General features: G+C 39.7%; 2 protein-coding genes and 1 long non-coding RNA gene across 4 annotated transcripts; 2 read left to right on the forward strand and 1 right to left on the reverse strand.

Annotated features, from left to right (window-relative positions):
- Positions 1-3,206: 3,206 nt before the first annotated feature.
- On the forward strand, positions 3,207-14,172 carry h6pd (hexose-6-phosphate dehydrogenase (glucose 1-dehydrogenase)). Of its 2 annotated transcripts, none has more exons than XM_079684332.1 (5): positions 3,207-3,279; positions 8,765-9,431; positions 9,535-9,652; positions 10,665-10,934; positions 11,536-14,172. In XM_079684332.1, the coding sequence occupies exons 2-5, from the start codon at positions 8,790-8,792 to the stop codon at positions 12,879-12,881; spliced, it is 2,376 nt and encodes a 791-aa protein (XP_079540458.1). In that variant the 5' UTR covers positions 3,207-3,279; positions 8,765-8,789; the 3' UTR covers positions 12,882-14,172. The 2 variants fall into 2 exon arrangements, with proteins under 2 accessions (XP_079540458.1, XP_079540457.1); XM_079684331.1 differs by lacking the exon at positions 3,207-3,279 and adding an exon at positions 6,957-7,112.
- LOC307041029 (uncharacterized protein) lies at positions 13,946-18,526 on the reverse strand. Its single transcript, XM_079684333.1, has 7 exons — positions 18,326-18,526; positions 17,484-17,608; positions 17,307-17,369; positions 17,135-17,214; positions 14,936-15,066; positions 14,786-14,852; positions 13,946-14,696 (listed from the first exon to the last, which is right to left on the reverse strand). The coding sequence occupies exons 2-7, from the start codon at positions 17,555-17,557 to the stop codon at positions 14,617-14,619; spliced, it is 495 nt and encodes a 164-aa protein (XP_079540459.1). The 5' UTR covers positions 17,558-17,608; positions 18,326-18,526; the 3' UTR covers positions 13,946-14,616.
- Positions 17,616-18,329, forward strand: LOC307041030. The gene is made up of 2 exons (XR_013808669.1): positions 17,616-18,195; positions 18,289-18,329. It is a non-coding gene; the product is annotated as an uncharacterized lncRNA (long non-coding RNA).
- Positions 18,527-19,955: the final 1,429 nt, after the last annotated feature.

Below are 19,955 nucleotides of genomic sequence, written 5' to 3' on the forward strand. Positions count from 1 at the left end.
CACACACACACACACACACACACACTGTGGCCCTACAGCTTGTGTTCTGTGGTCTCTCAAGTCTGAAGTTATAGCAGTGACAGCTGGGGTAGCACGCTCTGCATGTGCTCATTCTCCCCTTAGCAGCTAACCCATTCCCTCCACACACACACACACACACACACACACACACACACACACACACACACACACACACACACACACACACACACACACACACACACACACACACACACACACACACACACACACACACACACACACACACACACACACACACACACACACAGTCAGGGAGGCAGACACACACTCAAACAAGCACTCACACACAGGATGCTCCATCCTGTTTACTGTTTACATTTCACACTGACTAGCCAACTTGGGAGGGCGCTACAATTTGATCACAGGCATTACAGCTGTTTGTAAGGTAGCGGTGTTTTTGTTTGTGTGTGTGTGTGTGTGTGTGTGTGTGTGTGTGTGTGTGTGTGTGTGTGTGTGTGTGTGTGTGTGTGTGTGTGTGTGTGTGTGTGTGTGTGTGTGTGTGTGTGTGTGTGTGTGTGTCTGTGTGTGTCTGTGTATGTGTGTGTGAAGAGCAGTGTTAGAAAGGCAAGAACATTTTGTTAAGCTGTTAAACTCATTTAGAAACTTAGAAACAGCAGTTATCAAATTATATTTCGATTCCTAAACTGGAAAAGTATCTAGCTGTAACTGAAGAACCGCTCTTGAAACAGCAGAAAATAAGTAACCTCTCTTCTTTGGAGATTTCCCCTATTATGTATAATATTAAAATTGAACATATTTAAGTGTTGAACAGTTTTGACCTGAGCCTTGGACACTGGGAAAATAAGATGGACATTTTTCAAATTTCTTCTGACATTTTATAGACCTACAATTATTTGGTTTAGCTAGCAAGTAATTTACATATTGTAAAGATTGTTTTCTTATAAAATGAGAACATCAAGGGCCTACAGATGAAATGTTACCTCTTGGCTAACTCTTACAAAAATGCCTTTTAATGAGCCCTGTCCCTGCTAAATTAACTAATAAATAAAATTCCTAACAATCCAAAACCTTATTGCTGGAAAAGAAAAAAGCTTACGGTCTGACAATCTTAAATAAAGCATCAACGTTTCTAAATGGTTGTCTAATTTCAGCCGCTCACTTATCTATATGTATGTGTATAAGGGCCATAGCTGCTGAGTCACGGTATGCGCTGTAACGACCACAACTGTTCAGAGGAGGAAAGGGAGGACCAGGGAGGGCGGCTGGCAGTGTGGTCAACAACAATCGGATCATTCTTTGGCCAAAAGGGCACCTGCTTTGTTTGAGGTAGGTCTGGATTCAGAGGGAGACAGCTGGACAATGCAGAGCAAACAGGAGCTAATGTTTATCCACTCAAAGTCAGCAGTTTGTACTATTGTGATTTTGTTTTGCAAGAGGCCAGTTTTGCAAAATGACAAGCCAGGGGGCAAGTCAATAAACAATCATCATTAACGTTCGCAGATTAAATGAATGGCCCGTAACCTGCAAATTATTTATTTATAAATGAACTGACCTATAACCTTATTAACTAAATTGACTGGGCACAACAGTTGGAATAAGGTCAATTTTTTTACAAATAAATCTGATTGCATTTAAAAGCTGTAAATGCATTTGATTTGTGCATGCTTTACATTTGAATACGTTTACAACATTGAACATATCATAACCTAAACTATGAATGGACTATGAATGGACAGAATAATAATAATAATTGTAAGCACTTTTAGTGTTTGTGTTGTGTTTGGTACACACTTATAGGATCTGAATCAGCCACATTTCTGAGTCACTTTAGCTCCTCTCAGCTAATGTATCCCTGTCGTGATCAGTCTCTATGCATTGGCCGTTGTTGACATCTCGGAGTACAGCTGTTGTTTGCCAGTTTGCGTCTGTGCTTCAGAGCTGATGGCATTTGATTGATGAGTTTCAAACTGAAAAGTCAACGGCTGAAGTGGCAACGAGCAGCTATAGCACACTGACACCAACAGAGGTCCCTCTTGTGTGGACAAAACCCTGCAGTGCACAGCTGCCCCCCAGTGACAGACACACAATACATCATATCAAATACTTGAGTTGAAGTTGGTGAATTATTCAGGAAAAAACACAAGTACATTCATTTAAATGTGCTAAAGGTCATCTGTTATTTTTAAGGTATTGTGCAAACAACCGTAGAGATGTGTCATAATATAATACTCTAACCCTTTTAATTTATGATAAAATAAATGTTTATTTTACGGAGAAATTGCTATATTGCTTGTTTTAAACAATACTTGTAATACATGACTGTAGGCCAATTAAACTTTGCAGAAAAAGACAGGCACGCACATCCACTACTTCATTTAATTCCTTAAATCCATACGTCTAATTTAACTAAGCTGCTTTACGAGAGCCAAACAAAGCTTTTGGCAAAGTCTGCATGAAAGAATACTTCCAGTATTATTACTACTTTTCATTTCACACTGAATGTAGTATACTGGAGGCTTCGACCACCCCATCACCTGCATGTAGTCCTTTCTTGTAATGTAATTATACTTGAACTGCACAAATGTGTTATTATTTTTTGTTGATAATCTAAGTCACACATGTAAACTGCTTTATTCCCTCAAATTGGAATACTAGATATCTAAAAATATCCTATCTATACGGCGCTGGACCTGACTAATCACAGGTTGGCAGGGGCATGACGTGGCCTCGTCTGATTGCTCAATCCTTCCATTTTTTTTCACCAAGCGAAGCCAATTTCGGCTGGCCTCCTCTCGCAACAGTTAGTGCAATCTACTATTTTACCATAACATCTAGAGGGGCGCTGTTTCACTCTTTGTAAAAATACTCAATGAGAATGGGGGAGAGATGGGCCGGCAGCAACACACAGCAAAGAAGAATTTCCGAAACTAAACGAAATGTTTTTTATTTATTTATTAAAATTATAACTACAATTCGAAAAAACAGGGGAAGCCTGGCTTCCCTTGGCCTCCAGGAGAAAACTCCACTGCTACTGAATGCATGGTTACAATTAAATAAACTAAGCCTACTTTTAACTGGAACATGCCTTAAGTCCACGGATCAATTTGACTCAGATATACTATTCATATCCTTTCAATTGTATAGATTTGCGATTCGTATACACAAACACATACGCCTCCACCAGCAGCAGCATGAGCAGTGCCGGATCACGTGACTGGAGCAGGAAGCGTTTACTGACGGTGCACCGAGTCGTTCATTTATGTCACCACGGGGCAGGTTCGTAATTCAATTAACATGTTAAGTAGTTTGTCCGCTTCCTTTACAATATATGTCTCTCTTCAGTCTGTTAGTCTCTGTCTCCCCATGTATTAGGGATACTAGAGTTGCAGACATAAGGAAAAGGATTGAGGAGCAGTGTGTGTGTAACGCTAGCGGAAGTTTGACAGCTAGCAGGTGTCGGTGTGTTGTGGTGTCAAATTGTCGACTGCAGTGCAGGGAAAGTAATTGTAAATAATAACGAGTCTGCTTCACCAAAGGATCTTAATGTGCTCTTCAAACAGAGAGTGTGTGGATGAGTGTTTACTTACGTTCATGACGAGTGGTTACATTTCTTTAACTTTCATTCATGCAGCTCATTGTGTCAAACCGTTTGTTACAACCCCCTTACGTTCATATCTGTGATGTTTTGTTTCCTGTTTAGCAAGACTACAGTGACATAAAACACATTTTGCAAGAGGAACAGGATTTAGCAATGGATTTAGTGCATGCAGTATATTTGTGTTGTGATTCAGGCTGACTTGCAGCAGTGGCACACACACACACACACACACACACACACACACACACACACACACACACACACACACAGACACACAGACACACACATACTGTGAGGGTCAGGGGAGCAGACACAAACAATGGACATACCTGTGGACCACGCTGCTTTACGAGAGCCAAACAAAGCTTTTGGCAAAGTCTGCATGAAAGAATACTTCTATTATTATTATTACTTTTCATTTCACACTGAATGTAGTATACTGGAGGCCTCGACCACCCCATCACCTGCATTTAGTCCTTTCTTGTAATGTAATTATACTTGAACTGCACAAATGTGTTATTATTTTTGTTGATAGTTAAATCTAAGTCACACATGTAAGCTGCTTTATTCGCTCAAGTTGGAATACTAGATATCCAACTGAAAAGAAAATCAATTTTTCTCAATACAAATCTTTTAAAAAACGTTTTAAAACAATACTTAGAATCAAGGTTGTCCCTGCAGGCTGCCTGTCTTGCAGTATCACGGTGGAGATCTCCACATAAAGTTGCTATCTGTATCATTCGTACACAATTATTAATGAACTGAGACAGTCATCTAATTATTCAGTGTTATACATTTACAATTTGACATGACCACATGCTGTTTTTCACGTGCTATGTTTAACAAATGTTGAATTCAGAGGTTGAACTTTATCTCCTCTCGGTTTGCATGGAAGTAGATTTGGCCACAGTGCTGACAGTTAAATTGACTTCCAAATGAAGCTCTTCCAGTCTTCACTTGGTGAAATAAAGCACTCTTTGTATGCTTTTATCAATTCCAAGCTATTCACAAGGATTGTACAAACCAGGTTCCAAATTCTCATGATAATAATGATTACACAGTCATAAGTTAGCATGTTGTTGGAACTGAAGGCTAATGGCAGGATTAAAAAGGAGGACAGCTGAATAAGTTCACCAGTTTCTTATTATAGCGAGTGGATAGTTTAAACATCCCTGGCAGAAGACTTATTTAACTTACTGTCGACCTCATGGCTGTGACAAATGTGTACCCAAAGATCCAAATAGGATACGGCCATATCCCTGCAGCGATTCTTCAGTGATGAACAAAACGGCTGAGTCATAAAATAAGTTTTCACTGTACATGCGGGCAATGTACGCTGGTAAATGTGGTCTTTGTAGCTCTGATTGCCAAAATAAATCCTTTAAGAGACTTCCTCAAAATGTCTCTAGAATAAAAGTTATTGAATAATGTGCTGTGTGATGATGTCTTCAGGAGGAGATGCCCTTTTTTAAGCTACTTTTTATAGCAAGTTTGATGGATATGGTAATCATTTTGGAGTGTGTAGGTGGTGAGGGGTAAGATTTTCTATGCAGAGAGAAAATAAAAGAAGCTTGTGACTGAAGAGAAGTCATGTGTTGGAATTAACCAGATCAATTCTCGACTGGAATAAAATAAAAAGCTGAATGAAGACAGTGTCTTTTCAGATGATATGCAACTTTGTTGATTCCTGCGGGCAAATAAGCATAAAAATGACCTTGAAGCTAATAAGAAAAATATAAGATTACAAGTTGCATGTAGTTTGAAAATAGTTTGTGTTTGACAAAAAGCCTAAATATAATGTTACTGCTGACTTGTGTATGTTGTCAATCTTTATTTACCGAGGGATATTTGTTAATGGTTTAAGGAAGAGTAAATAGTTTGTCTCATGTAATCTCTCACAAAGTAAATCAGACCTGATATTCAGCTGCTATCACTGGCACTGTGTAAACAAGATTGAGGAACAAAGGGATTCCAGATGTTGCCCTTTATCATTAAATTAACTTCATTCCGTGGCGTGTGCAGTTTTCAGTCTCTCGAGAGGATAACATGTTCTCAGTCATTACTCAGGTTTATAATATCTACTGCAGGCTTTAACTATATATCCATAATACCACTTGCATTGTTTACCAGTGGCTACATGAGGCTTTTACAGATGTTTTTCATATAGCAAATGTCAGTAATAAAGAGGTATTATCTACATGGAGACATTGATTATTTCAAATGTTTGTCCCATGTACACCCCCATTTGGTTCCTCTGACTCTTATTAGTGTTTTGGATATCAACAGTTTGCCTGTTTTCAGGACCTTTTTAATAATTACAGTCTCCAGATTTGAAATGAATTGAAAATTATATGGAAGCCAAGGATTTTTTTTAAAGATGAAAATCCATAGTTAAAGAAATGCAATTATATATTGTGTGACTTTACCATTTGATTTATTTGTTTCTGATGAGATTTTATTTTTCTTCAATTAAAGAAGAACAACACTTTTAAGATGCAGGATTTTACACATGAAAATCTCTTAACGTCTCAAGCCTGGTGCTTTTTTCAGTTAAGAGCAAGAACATCATTTGTGCTAATGCATTAAATGTTTGCTATTTATCTATGGCCAGACAGGGTGTTCAAATAATTCAGGCTGCAAATCTTTGAAACTGTTGTGACCCTGATACCTAACTAAGAATTAACACCAGGTTAGGCAAAGCAAGCTTTAATTTCCTTCTTAACCTTGAAATCGCTTTAAAACTGGCCTCTCTGTTGTTGTTTCTTGTCATTAGCAGAATTTAAATATTTCTTGTCAAAGTCGCTCAAAAGTTCTTGCATATATTTGTATATTGTTCTTCTTCAAGGTCTGACAGCGCACAGGTGTAGGGTTTTCACTTACAGACCTAAAGTACTACAGGTAATACAGTTTGTTTGATTCACAGCATCACTGATGTTAAATATGAACCAAGTGATGGTCAGGTGTTTTTCAGTGCAGCACAGGATTAAGGCTTGTCGGTGTTTAACTCTGTCTTTTGTCTTAGGAAAAGTGTCTGTGTGTGCAGTTGATTTCTCACTGAACTGTGTCGTTGTGAACTGACCATGATAACATTGTGGTGTTAGGCAAAAGCACACATGGTCATGGAGGCAGTCCATTGTCCTCGCTGCACGTTCCTTACAGCTCTGAGTGTGTTCGGTGCTTTGTTCATCACCCTATCTGACCTGGTTAACCTATTATCTGATGGAAGCGTTTTGCAGGTTTTCCTATCTTGCTACACACATTTGTTTAGATTGTTGCAAAATAAGTTAGTTGGACTTTCCCATCACTCTATCAACAGTTGGACGTTTGTGCGGGAAGCTCAATGGCCCTGGGCAAAGTGCAAAATCTACCCTTCACCAGTACTCACTGATGATTACGCTCGTAACGACATTACTGCACCACATCGCCCGCTATCAGGAGACTTTCAAACGGCTGCAGAAGGAGACATTGCAGAGGGATTTATTGTATATCTATATTGTCTTTGGAGATTTGTGTAAGTTTAAGTGTATTTAAAGGTTATATAGACTATTGCTTATAGTGGTCACATTATTTATCTGCATTGGCTTTTGTTCTATGACTTTCAAGTTTTGTATACATTCATGAATTTTTGACACTCTCTCCATATATGCATTGTTAAAAATGTCACTTGGATTTTATTTGCCAGTTGTTGTTTTTTGCTAGTATGTGGCTCATAAGACAGGCTTTCTACTAAATAATTGCATTTCGTTGTTGTGACAGGATAGCTTTCATGTTTATTTTTGCTTTTTATCACAAAAATAGAGCCAGAAAACATATTGATTATGTAGGAGTAGTTTAAAAAAGATTGATTGCAAATTATTTTGGTAATGGGTTGTTTTACTTGCATATGTACGGTTGTACCCTTTTAATTTGTGATGATGTTAACATTTTCGAGTTTTGCGCTGTTTGTAATACATAACATTGGCTCTGGGTAATTATCATAGGAAGTTAGAGTTTCTCTATTTTCACTTTAGTTGGCGGTTTCGGTCTTAGTGGACTCAGATCTCTTTAGTCGATAAATCGTTCTGTTTCTCTGGTAAACACATACGATTTACAGTAATGCTCTGGGCCCAGGAGTTCAAAAACTTTTAATCTCACTCAGATCCGATCGGATTTTGAAACCCCATTTTTTGTGATCCAGGATCAGACAAGTCGGCCAGGTTTTGCCCCTGTAGTTCAAAGCAATTCAGGATAGGATCACCCTGATCCAGATTATGATTTTTCAAGATTACTAGATCCTAAATATCAGTGCTTTAATCCTACCGATCGCCATCCAGTGGATATGAAAAATAATACAAGGAAGACAAGAGACCACATTGCAGAGACATCTATAATGTCTAGTAATTATATTTTTAAATTTGAAAGGTGATGACAGATGATGGACTTTTTTTTTGTTGAAGATATTTTTACTTTGATCTTAATTACATTTGTGATTGATAGTCTTTGTTGTGATAATTTTGAGCAAAAACATTTATGTCATCAACATTTGGTTGAAAACAAAATAGGCGTGACCAAAAAATGAAAAATAAAATTGATTTGCCATGAAGGCTAAAAATTGTGTATTATTTCAGTTAACAAACTTTGCCATTTTATTTAAATTGAAACATATTTTAAAATAAATTGTACAGTACATCTTGCTCTGGTAATCCACTGGAAATCCACCCCTCTGGTGGGATCAAGATAATACAGTTTTTTGGGATCAAACTGCTCCCAATCCTGTGTTGTCGGTTTGAACTACCCATTTTGAAGATTTGATCCAGATTAAAGCTTGGATTGGATTTCCTGATCTGATCGGATATCAAAGTGATCCTAATCCTGTTTTTTGGTTTTGAACTCCCCAAAATCCAAATCTGATCTGATTAGATAGAGATTCAAAGATTTGAACTCCTGGGCCCAGATGATTTGGTAATCTAATCGATTGTCAAGGAAATCATGAATGTTCTACTAATAATATCTTTGGTCAAGGACAGCAATACAAGTAATCAAGACAAGTATTTGCATATTAATCGTTCATTTAAAAACAGCATATTTAATGCTTGGTTTTGATTAAGCGTTAATATGATGTCTTATTAGCTTACAGCTGCCAGATGCCTTGATGTGATGACTCTGATTTCTGTGTTCATACAGGAGTTTGGACGGTTAGGACCAGAGCATGTTTGTGGCTGTGCTCCTGCTCCTGGTCACTCTGAGTGTCCAGGGAGGAAATGGCGAGGAGAAAGCAGAGGCACAGAGACCCGGCCATGTTTCCGTGGTGATCGTAGGAGCCACAGGGGACCTGGCGAAGAGGTACCTGTGGCAGGGCTTCTTCGAGCAGTACGTTAACCAGGTCAGTGGTGGAAACACTTTCTCCTTCTACGGCGGGGGACTGTCACCTGCCAGCACCGCCACACCGCTCTTCTTTGATATCGTCAAGGCCGTGTCCTGCTCAAAGGAAACATCCCCCGATCGCTGTGCCTTGCTGAAGGAGCAGTTCCTGCGGCTCGCTGAGTATCGGCAGCTGAAGGCCTTAGAGGACTACCAGGAACTGGCAAAGAACATTGAGAAAGAGCTTCAACAGGAGGGAATACCGGAGGCAGGCCGGCTCTTCTACCTCTCTGTACCTGCCTTTGCATATGCGGATATTGCTGATAAGATAAATAACAGCTGCAGGCCGGCCAGCGGGGCGTGGTTGAGGGTGGTGCTGGAGAAACCTTTCGGGCATGACTTCAGGAGCGCTCAGCTTCTTGCATCTCAGCTCGGGAGCTCCCTAAAGGATGAAGAAATGTTTAGAATCGACCATTACCTGGGGAAGCAGGTAGGAAAACCCTCTACGTATATGTGTGTGTGCCTTAACCCATGACCCTGTAATTCAGCTGTTTTTGATTTCATGGTTTATATTTTTCTGCTTTTGTTCAAAGGTGGTTGCAAAGATTCTTCCATTCAGAGTGGAGAACAAGAAGTATCTGGATCCCATCTGGAACAAGCACCACATCGAGAGAGTTGAGATTGTTTTGAAAGAGACCCTCGATGTTAAAGGTGATTAATAATTGCCTGAGTTCTTGTTACATTCAATTATGTAATAAAATGGATGCCTTCATTATTTAAAAAATGAACATCCTAACAACAATGTTTATTTTATTCATTCATGTATTATATAGACTCAACATTCTCTTAAAACTGTTTCCCAGAAGTCTTAAGAGATGGTTTTAAGAGAAATGTCCAATATCCTGGGCATTTCTCACAACACAAATCCCATTATCCCTATTACTGGGGAAAACACCAGAGGAAATAAAAAAAAAGATTCCTAACCTATCTATTTCTGGTAATTAGAATAGCGATCATCAAACAAATTACAAGGAATTTGCTAAAAGATAATGACTCTGTAAACACAATGGAATAACTTAGTAAATGAAATCTATGTAATGAAAACAACTATGAGAATTAGAAACCAAATGCATATCTTTGAGGAAAGGTGGGAAAAATAGGTCAAGTATAGAACAATATAATTAATGTATACCTGAGTATTAACTATGTATCCATTCTTTTATTTGTAATATTATTCTTTTATTATTTATTTTCGTATTCGTCATCTGTTATGTAGTTAATCTATGTACCTAGATGTGTTTATTTTGTTATGTATGCTTTGTGAATATTTTCTTAAAATCCAAATAAAAAACTTAATAGACCCAAAATTCATTTTGAAAGAAGCAATTAAATTATCTACCATTTGTCAAAACCACACCCAGTGTCACTATTTCATAGCCTTCCTAAAAATACATAACATGTACCGATGGAGACATTAATTTTGGTTCGTTATTGAAAAAAGTATTATAATTTTTTTTTGTGAAACTCCAGCATTTTGGAATTTATTTAATAAACCTTGCATTTGCATTCAAACTGTTTGATACAAGCTGTGAGGGTTAATACATACCAGAGTAAAAAGTAGTACTATTTGTTGAGTTATTACATGATGTGTTGTTGCAATAATGTTCTAAGTACTTTGACATATTTGAGGGTGATGTCCTCTCTTGTTTATTTTTATCTAAAGGTCGTATTCCCTTCTATGACCAGTACGGGGTGATCAGAGACGTGATGCAGAACCACCTGACTGAGGTCATGACCCTGTTGACCATGAGGCTTCCTGTGAATATGAGCAGCACGGAGGAGGTGCTGCAAAACAAGCTGCAGATCTTCAGTAATCTGCTGCCGATAGGCAAGAACCAAGCTGTGACCGGCCAGTACCAAGCGTACAAAACATCAGTGCAGCAGGAGATGAATAAGACCAAAGATCACGTCAGCCTCACTCCGACATTTGCAGGTGACAGATTTTCTTTTTCATCATTATGGCTGTTTGCAGAGGTGGGAAGTAACTAGGTACATTTACTGAAGTACCGTACTTAAGTACAATTTTGAGGTAATGAGTATTTCCATTTTATGCTACTTTGTACTTCTACTCCACTACAATTCAGAGGTAAATTCTGTACTTTTACTTAACTACATTTATTTGATATCTTTAGTTACTTTGCAGATGAATGATGTGAAATATAATCAAGTCTTAAATCAGGCTTTAGTTCCACCTGGAGTAAATTCACAAGCTACCCTGCAGTATACAAAGTCATTAGAGCTAGCTGCACCTTTACCAGCTTTGAGAACACTTTAATGTATCAATCATTATAATCAAAACATATTATATACAGTATATTATTCTGAAATGGTTCAATCTGCATAATGAGTACTTTTACTTTTTGTACTTTTATTTATTTTTTAATTTGACTTGTAACAGAGTATTCCTACACGCCTGGTACTTCTACTTTTGTTTAAGTATAAGTTCTGAGTACTTCTCCCACCTCTGGCTGTTTGTATTGAAAGACTTAACACATTTATTTCTGCTACTAAGTGACTATATTTGTGTCTTTCAGCTGTGTTGGCACACATCGATGAGGCTCAGTATGAAGGTGTGCCAATTATTTTGATCTCAGGGAAGATGTTAGATGAGCGAGTGGGATACGCACGCATACTTTTCAAGAACAACGTCTTTTGTCTTCAAAATCACAACAGCGTTCACTGCAAGCCCAAACAGATAGTTTTCCACTTTGGTCACGGCCAACTTAAATATCCAGCCATTCTTGTGAGTAAGAATTTATTCAAGCCCGTTTTAAAGGAAGGTCAGTGGAAGGAAGTGACTGAGCATACAGATGTTGATGTTCTAGGTTTACCTATTTCAGACTATTATGTGCAGACCCCATCAGAGAATCGAGAAGCTTATTCAGAACTTATTTCTCAAATTTTTGCCGGACGTAAGAACAGTTTCATTAGTGCTGAAAACCTGCTTGCCTCCTGGGGCTTATGGACGCCGCTGCTAACCAGTCTAGCAGGCTCCTTCCCCCGCATCTACCCCGGGGGGGCCGACAACGGAGACATGCTGGACTTGCGTGTGGAAGGGAAAGACATTAGCTACAGCAGTGAGGTGGTGATAATCGGTGTTGATCAGATGAGCGGCACGTCAGCAAAAGATTCCCAAGTGATGCAAGGCAAGTTCCGCAGTGCTGCCATGGTGTCGGCCTGGTCCGAGGAGCTGGTGGAGAGGCTGGCCGCAGACATCCAGGCATCAGCGGAGGCAGCGGTGCGTGAAGGCGGTGTTTTCCATCTCGCCCTCTCCGGTGGCTCCTCTCCTCTCGCTCTGTTCCACAGGCTGGCCCTGCACCACTTCTCCTTCCCCTGGAGGGACACCCATGTGTGGATGGTGGACGAGCGCTGCGTACCTCCCACTGAACTGGAGTCCAACTTCCACAGCCTGCATGACCATCTGCTGCAGCATGTGAGGATCCCTTATTTCAACATCCACCCCATGCCAGTGCAGCTCAACCAGCGCCTGTGTGTGGAGGAGGACGCAGGAGCGCTGCTGTACGAGAAAGAGGTCAGAAAGTTAGTCAACGGCTCCAGCTTCCACTTTGTGCTGCTGGGGGTGGGCTACGACGGCCACACTGCCTCTCTGTTCCCGGACAGTAAGGTGTCTGAGCTCGGGGACCGTCTGGTGGCCCTCACTGAGAGCCCCGTCAAGCCTCACCAGCGCATGAGCCTCACTTTCAGCGCCATTAACCAGGCGCGCATGGTGGCTCTGTTGGTGATGGGCAAAGGCAAGCACGAGCTGATCACCCAGCTGAGCAGGATGAAGGACTACCCCGACAAGTGGCCCGTCACCGGGGTGAAGCCTGACGATGGAAAACTGGTCTGGTATATTGACTATGATGCACTTTTAGGATAGGAATCACATTCCTACCTTTCAATCCGAATACAAATGATTGAGCTGCTTAAATTGGACGGCTGATTGGTGAAAGCAAATATGAGCCAGCACTTAAAGGACCGGTAGTTCTACATGTTTTAACTCATTAACCAGAAATAATTGCATGTACTTGATGGTTACACTTTCTATGATGTCTATTTCATATATTTTTTTAAATATACCTATAATTCCTTATCGGCTTAATGCACTGCATACTCATAGTCATTAGCACCAATAAATAGATATAATGCTTTATAAAAAATGATTAAAACACATACTTTATTATTGCTTTAGATTCAATGAAATGTTTGTTTTGCAAGGATCATAGTGTACTATAGTTCCTATTGTTGTAATACATTATAATAGTTTTGTTAGGCTATATAATGTATTATCATAAACTTAGACGGTATAATCATCAGCAAAACATTATAATGTTTTATAATATTATTTTTATCAACATGGATGTGCTTAAAGATGTCAGTAATGGAACAGCAATTATAAAGTATTATGATACTTGAAAATCAATTTAGAAAATAACTTTATAATGTGGTTTATTTTCTGAATAGAGCCTTATAAATACGTAGTAGTGCTTACATAAGTTATAATGTGCTATAAGCAGATTATAAAGCCTTAATAATCAAGCAAGAATGTTTATAATTCATATGCACATCATAGAAGGTAGTACTGTAACATCACTGCTGTATTTTTCAATAATGTCATGTCAGGTTTCTGGCAGGAATATTGAGTATGTGCAATATGTGGTTAATGGGTTAAAATCTACTGGTACTTTCTTTTTTATTTAAAGTTTGAACCTCATTCAAATACTTGTGTGTGTTGGGGTGAAATGTATACTTTTTTATGGTTTATCAAATTTTGTGTGAGGTGAGTGAAAATCTAGCAAATACATGTAGTACATGTCTGCAGTTCGAGTGCAGGCTATGTAGCACTATAAGAATATCTGACCAACAATAATTGGGTGCCAAAAGTAATTCTAACTAGAAGAAAGATGTATTAACTAATAATCCAGGTGGTTTCTATGATCTCAGGTGATTCTGTGAATGTGCAGACAAGCTGTTCACTGTGTAATCTACATGTATCAAGTGTGTGTTTTCTATTGTAGCTGGCAGTGATCCACTTGAAATGTCATCAGTTAAAACAAAAAATGTGAAAATATGTCGATGTTTATACTGGAAATAACAACATTTGTTATTGAAATGTTTCAGGTAATTCAAGATATTTTGTGCTTCACTAATAAAAAACAATCCCATTCCTGTTCCATTCACATTCCATTCACATTCCATTCACATTCCACTCTCAATTTATATAGTTTCCCAATTGTTCGGAAAATAAGGTGAGAGATATAAGCTGAATACAATTTCCTATAGTCTGTTCATATTGCATTTCTCTTCCTATGAAATAGACATCATGTTTGGTACTACAGAGTTCACATCTGTGTTTGTATATAATTAAACACAGCATATTAACATCATTTGACTGACTGTGAAACAAGTGTTCCTCAACAAATAAAAAGTAAATAGTTTTAACAGTTAAGACAAACACCTGCTTTGTGATGTTCTTTGTGAAGTGAGCGATAAAACGTGAGGGGGATTAAGTCACTTTCCCATGGTTTAAAGTTACCAGCTGCCGGTGGCATAGAGACCACATGAAATCTTAATATGGGGAGTTTCAGATGTCAACGTGGGACAGCTGGACCGCTTTACTGCTCATTGTTTCTGCTCGGATCCGTCACATGCTTCCTGTTAGTCAACCAGAGGCCTCCTCTCACCATGAAAAAACCTGAACAGACACAAGCAGGTGTTATTTCCTTTGAGCAGAAAACAGTGTATGTATGAATAGTCCCACGATTTATAGTAAAAACACTTTACCTGTACTGAAAATAGAAGCAATAGTTAGGATAAGGGACATGTAGTACAGCTCCGGGGTGGTTTTAGCCTGTGAATGTAAATATGTATACATAACTTTGATGCTGTAGTTTCTCTGCATAATTTAATGATGATATTCAGTCTGTTTCTTACACACGCTGCTGCTGTCAGAGTCAGGATGGCGGTGCAGAGACCTTGTCCACATGTCAGAATCCCAAACACGTGATAGGAGGCCCAAAGGCTCTGAGGAACTGAGTCTATCAGTGTGAAAACCACGGAAAAACCTATTGAAGGAGTTAAAGTCAGCTCTGTATCCTCCTGTTTTGCTTGTATGTTACACACAGTGCATGGTGGAGTTTAACTAAGGGCATTTACCCCAGTACTTGACTCAAGTAAACATTTTCAGTGCGCTTTAGTCTTCTACATCTCAGAGGCAATTTATTTGACTTTTTAGTCGTTTACTTCCGTCTGTCAGCATTGGTCATATTTCTCATTACAATTTTTTATAATTTTCTGTCCAGTGAAAACTATATCTCGTAATGTGTGGATATTTTTATTTGAATGTTTCTGATAAACTGATGAATTACGTGTTTTTCTGAGCAACAACAATTTCAATTAGCATAACCTTTAACATTTACAGCAGTAAAATACAATACAATTCTGCAGTAAATCCAAAATTCTAAAGTAAAACTGACGGGACATCTTTTTCCAGAAATATAATTTGTTGATACTGTAACGTTCACAGATGGAGTCGGAAACAGGCTTCAAGTTATTAGGCTTTAATAACTCTTCTTAGCTTATAGGAAAACAGGTACAGGTACAGGTACAGCTTGGGGTTTCCACCTACACAACTATAACTCCCACACACACACCTATATATGACAGTGTCTACGTCACAACCTCCCCGCCCTCCCCCGTCCGCTCCCCCAACCATAGGCCCGCACCTAGACCAGCATCCTGTGCAGCTCTGTGATTGGCCAAGAGACAGGGGATCCTGAGTGACACCCTCAGCCTCCTATACAGGGTCGCTACAATACATTAAGTACATTTAACTGTACTCAAACTTACTCTTAAGCCCCACAGACCCGGTTCCGGGGCCGAAATTGCGTCATTTGCAGGAAACAACGTCTAAGGAACCTTAATATTTAATAAACTATGAATATTTTTGTATCCATATAACGGGAAAAACTCATTTAACTGATCCTTTTTTTTTAAAACACACAATGCTAATAGTGAGCCTCTGAATTAGCCCCGAGCGAAAAATGCTAACCTATTACTGCACCGAAAATCACTCCTAGCTCCCTTATTACTTATCCTATCTGCACATCCAACACATCATTTATGATCGTAAAGACACAGAATCTAACGGTGCCCACCTCAACACTGAAAGATACAAACTCGCAACGTTATCAACAAAAACGTACATCAAAACATGCAGCGCTAGGTAGCCTACAACGCTAACATGGTTTACCTCGGTTTTGTCTGGTCAAAACTGGTCTTCAATGGCATTAAATAGATAACAACGATGCTGTAGTTAATCCATAGGTTAATATCCAATGTGGCTGTGTCCCCTTTGAAATGTTCTGATAATCTATGAGCAATAAAACTGCAATTCCGTTTTCAAACATCAGAGCAGGACATTCCTACGCTCTGTAGCAAGATTGAATACGCAAAGACGCCATCTTTTTTTTAACATGAGTGTGTGCGGGACGATTCCCCTTCGATTCTATTGGCTCTAACGGTCAGAAAGAGATGTCACATGTCAAAATCGAAGAAGGGGGGCCAGAGATAAGGAAAATCCACCCAAATGGCCCCAGAAGAGTTTTTTGTTTGCTAAATCTGTCTAAAAAGGTCAAATATCACTTGTTTTGCATCAATCTTGATACAGGGTACTTATTATATGTTGTACTTTGGATTCCTAAAGCTTTTAGTCTACTAACCCATCATCCAAGGTTAGTTTTCACTATAAGTAAGAAATATCTTTTGGACGGACACTATAATTTACAGTTTTTTACCATGTTCAATCTGAATTTTCTTTAAAATATATATATTGATTCTGACTTTTCTACATCCAACTCACAGGTTTATCATTACTTTGAGAAAAAAGATTACTAATGTAACCCTTTTAGAAGGGAAGATATGGTCATTTGTTCTGGGAATGTCATTTTAGAGCCTGAAACCTGAAAAACAGGCTTGGGGCTGAAGAGGTTTTAAGGCAGATCTTGAATGCAGGTCTCTTACTTGTTGTGGTATATTACAGCCTGGTATAAGAACTGCTAAGTAAAGAGTCCAAATACTTCTTCCACCACATGGTGAACATCTCAGAGATGTGTCTGATGTGCATGGGTTCACCTGTAGCGATGAAGGACAAGGCGATGGAGGCTGACAGGTTGCTCAGAAGCGGCTGCCTGCAGTATCTGGAGGATTTTGGACTTTCAAAAAAACAGGTACGATAATTAATGCAACATTTCCTTTTTTTTTCTCCAAATGACTCATGGTGCCATAACCTGTGACCTATAGTTACCTTGCCATGACGTAGAACTGAGGGACCAGGACAAGAGCTGCAAACACTGCATTCACTATCTGACTATAAATGGAATAAAACATCAATAGTAAAACACCCTGCGTTTGAATAAATGTACATTGCATTTTTTTTCTATCAGATCAAAACAGAAACATGACTCATGGAAACAGCACTTACAATTTTAGCCTCTGATTCCTTGGTATCCACCGGCTGCTATGATACGCCACGAAGATTAGCATGTAGAGAAACATGGAGGATACACACTCCAGCAGACTTTACTGTAACACTACTCCTAGATGGAGCTGCAAATGTGAGCAGGAGGAAGGCTTGTGTTACAGAAACCTCTGCTGCATGATAGAAGAGCAACTAATGATACCTTCATCAATAATTCATGTGCTGTTTCTTTTGTAGATGAATGGATTCATTGTTTGGTTTATAATATGTCAGAAATTGGTACAAAATGTCCAAAAGTGATGTCTTGTTTTGTCAGTCCCCAAAACTAAACATACTCAGTTTAATGTAAAAAAACAAACAAATGAAATCTCCATATTTGAGATGCTAAAAACAGCCATGTTTTACTAATGAAAAATAACTTACTAATGATAACTTGATGATCAAAATGGTTGCCAATTATCTATCTGTCCTTTGACCAATCCATTCAACGTATAGTTGCAGCTCTACTTCATATTGTTTACGCTTAAAATTAAAGCTTTAATGTAAGTGTGCTGTAAACTCGTGTTTGTGCTGGGTGTATGAGGGTTCAATTAATGGGGTTCAGTTTATGTGTGTGATACTGTAAATCTGGGTGGAGCTTCACAGGGTTTATTGATGTGTAGAGGGGATACATAAATGAACGTCATTGAGATTGAGGAATCAGGAGAGGCCACTAGTAAGTGTGATTATTATATTGAATTTGATTTAAGTTGTATGGGATATGTGTGATCCTAATTGTTGTATTGTTGTTGTCCTTTTTTCTTCTAAGCTTAACAACCTATTTGGATTTGATTAAATTATCAAACCTAGGAGTTGTTTCCGTCCATCTTGATTCCACCCATACTGTCGGGAGATAGACAGTACAGTTGTTAACTAACTGCATCGGGAGGAATAAAGGTTTCAACCGATGGCGAGAGACAGCTAGGAAGATAGACTACAGCAACGGTCGGCGGGAAGTGAATGCCCGAGGCTAGCAAAGCTATCAAGGACCGTCGAAGCTAGCGGAGCGGAGCTAACGAAGCTAGCGGAGCGGAGCTAACGAAGCTAGCGAAGCTAACGGAGCTAGCGAAGCTAGCGGAGCTAACGGAGCTAGCGGAGCTCGCGAAGCACCGAGGGACGCCGGTCCGCAAGTAGAGCTGACGACCGGACGACTAGGAAACCCCGTGGTCGCAACGGTCGGCGGAAAGTGAAGGCCCGAGGCTAGCAAAGCTAGCGGAGCTAACGTGGTCGGAACACGTGAGTGACAAGGCTATTTTCGGCGCTATCTAGCCAAAGAAGCTAGCGGTAGCATAGCAAAGACGAAGCAGTAGCTAGACAGCAGACTGAAGGTTGCCAGGAAACAAAGCTAACCAGCAAGAAGACAATAACTAGCTAGCTAGCACACTGAAGGGTGCTAGCATACAAAACCAAGCTAGCTATCCAAGTCAAAGACACCAAGCTATTGGCTAGAAAACGAAGCCAACCAGCTAGGTATCCAGCTAGCTAGCCAGGATAAGACAGATTGAGCTAAACTCAGCCTTAAATTCAGAGAGATGATTAAGGGGGAGGAAACAGTGAAGCATCTGAAAGACCTGCGGACGAGGGCGAAGGTGGCTCTAGGTCGTAAGGTGAACTCAGTAACAAAGATGGTGAACACTATGTCAGAGGAGGAGTTGATGAAAGAATATGGTGAAGTCCACAAGGCTGCCACCAAAGTCACAGAGGCCAACAGTGAATACCTGATGAAATTAATTCTGAACGCTGATAGCGACGAGGACCAAGTATCAGAAGAGCTGAGGGCAGACGTGGAAAAGACGGATGGAGAAACCAGCCAAAGGCTTGAAGAGATCAGTGAAGTGATTAAAGCAAACCTTTGGTCTAGGCATGGAGAAAGGAAAGTGATGTTTGCTGTCGGGGAAGCTGAAAAGGTCTATGAGGAGGCAGAAGCGACACAAATTGACCTAGTAAGCTATGAGAGTTACGAAAAGCAGCTAAATAATTTAGAAATACTCATTAAGGAATTAAAAGAAGTGCACAGCACCTGGAGGGGATGGGCTCCTGAGACTGCTAAAACAGATGTGGAAGAGATAGTGCGCCAGCTGGAGACAAGGAAAAATGCACTCAAGCGTCAAAAGGAAGCTGAGTTTAACAAAGCACGCGGTGCAGCAGAGTTGGCACGCACCGCAGCAGAGGATGAGCGCGCCCAGTTCGCCCTGGCTCAGCTAAGACAAGACCAGGCCCAACGCTCTAAATTGGCCGAGGCTCAGATTGCAGCAGAAGAAGCACGGTTTGAACTCATGAAAGCGCAGCACAAAGCGGTGGAAGAGGCGCACACTACTGGCGTGGCAGGCACGGGACCCAGAGACAACCTGATGAGAGCGATATCAAAGATACGACTCAAGCCGGTAAGCCTTCCCAAGTTCAGTGGCAGTATGAGGGAGTTTCACCGCTGGAAAA

This window comes from Notothenia rossii (genome assembly GCF_949606895.1).
Source record: "Notothenia rossii genome assembly, chromosome: 5".
Lineage (NCBI taxonomy): Eukaryota > Metazoa > Chordata > Actinopteri > Perciformes > Nototheniidae > Notothenia > Notothenia rossii.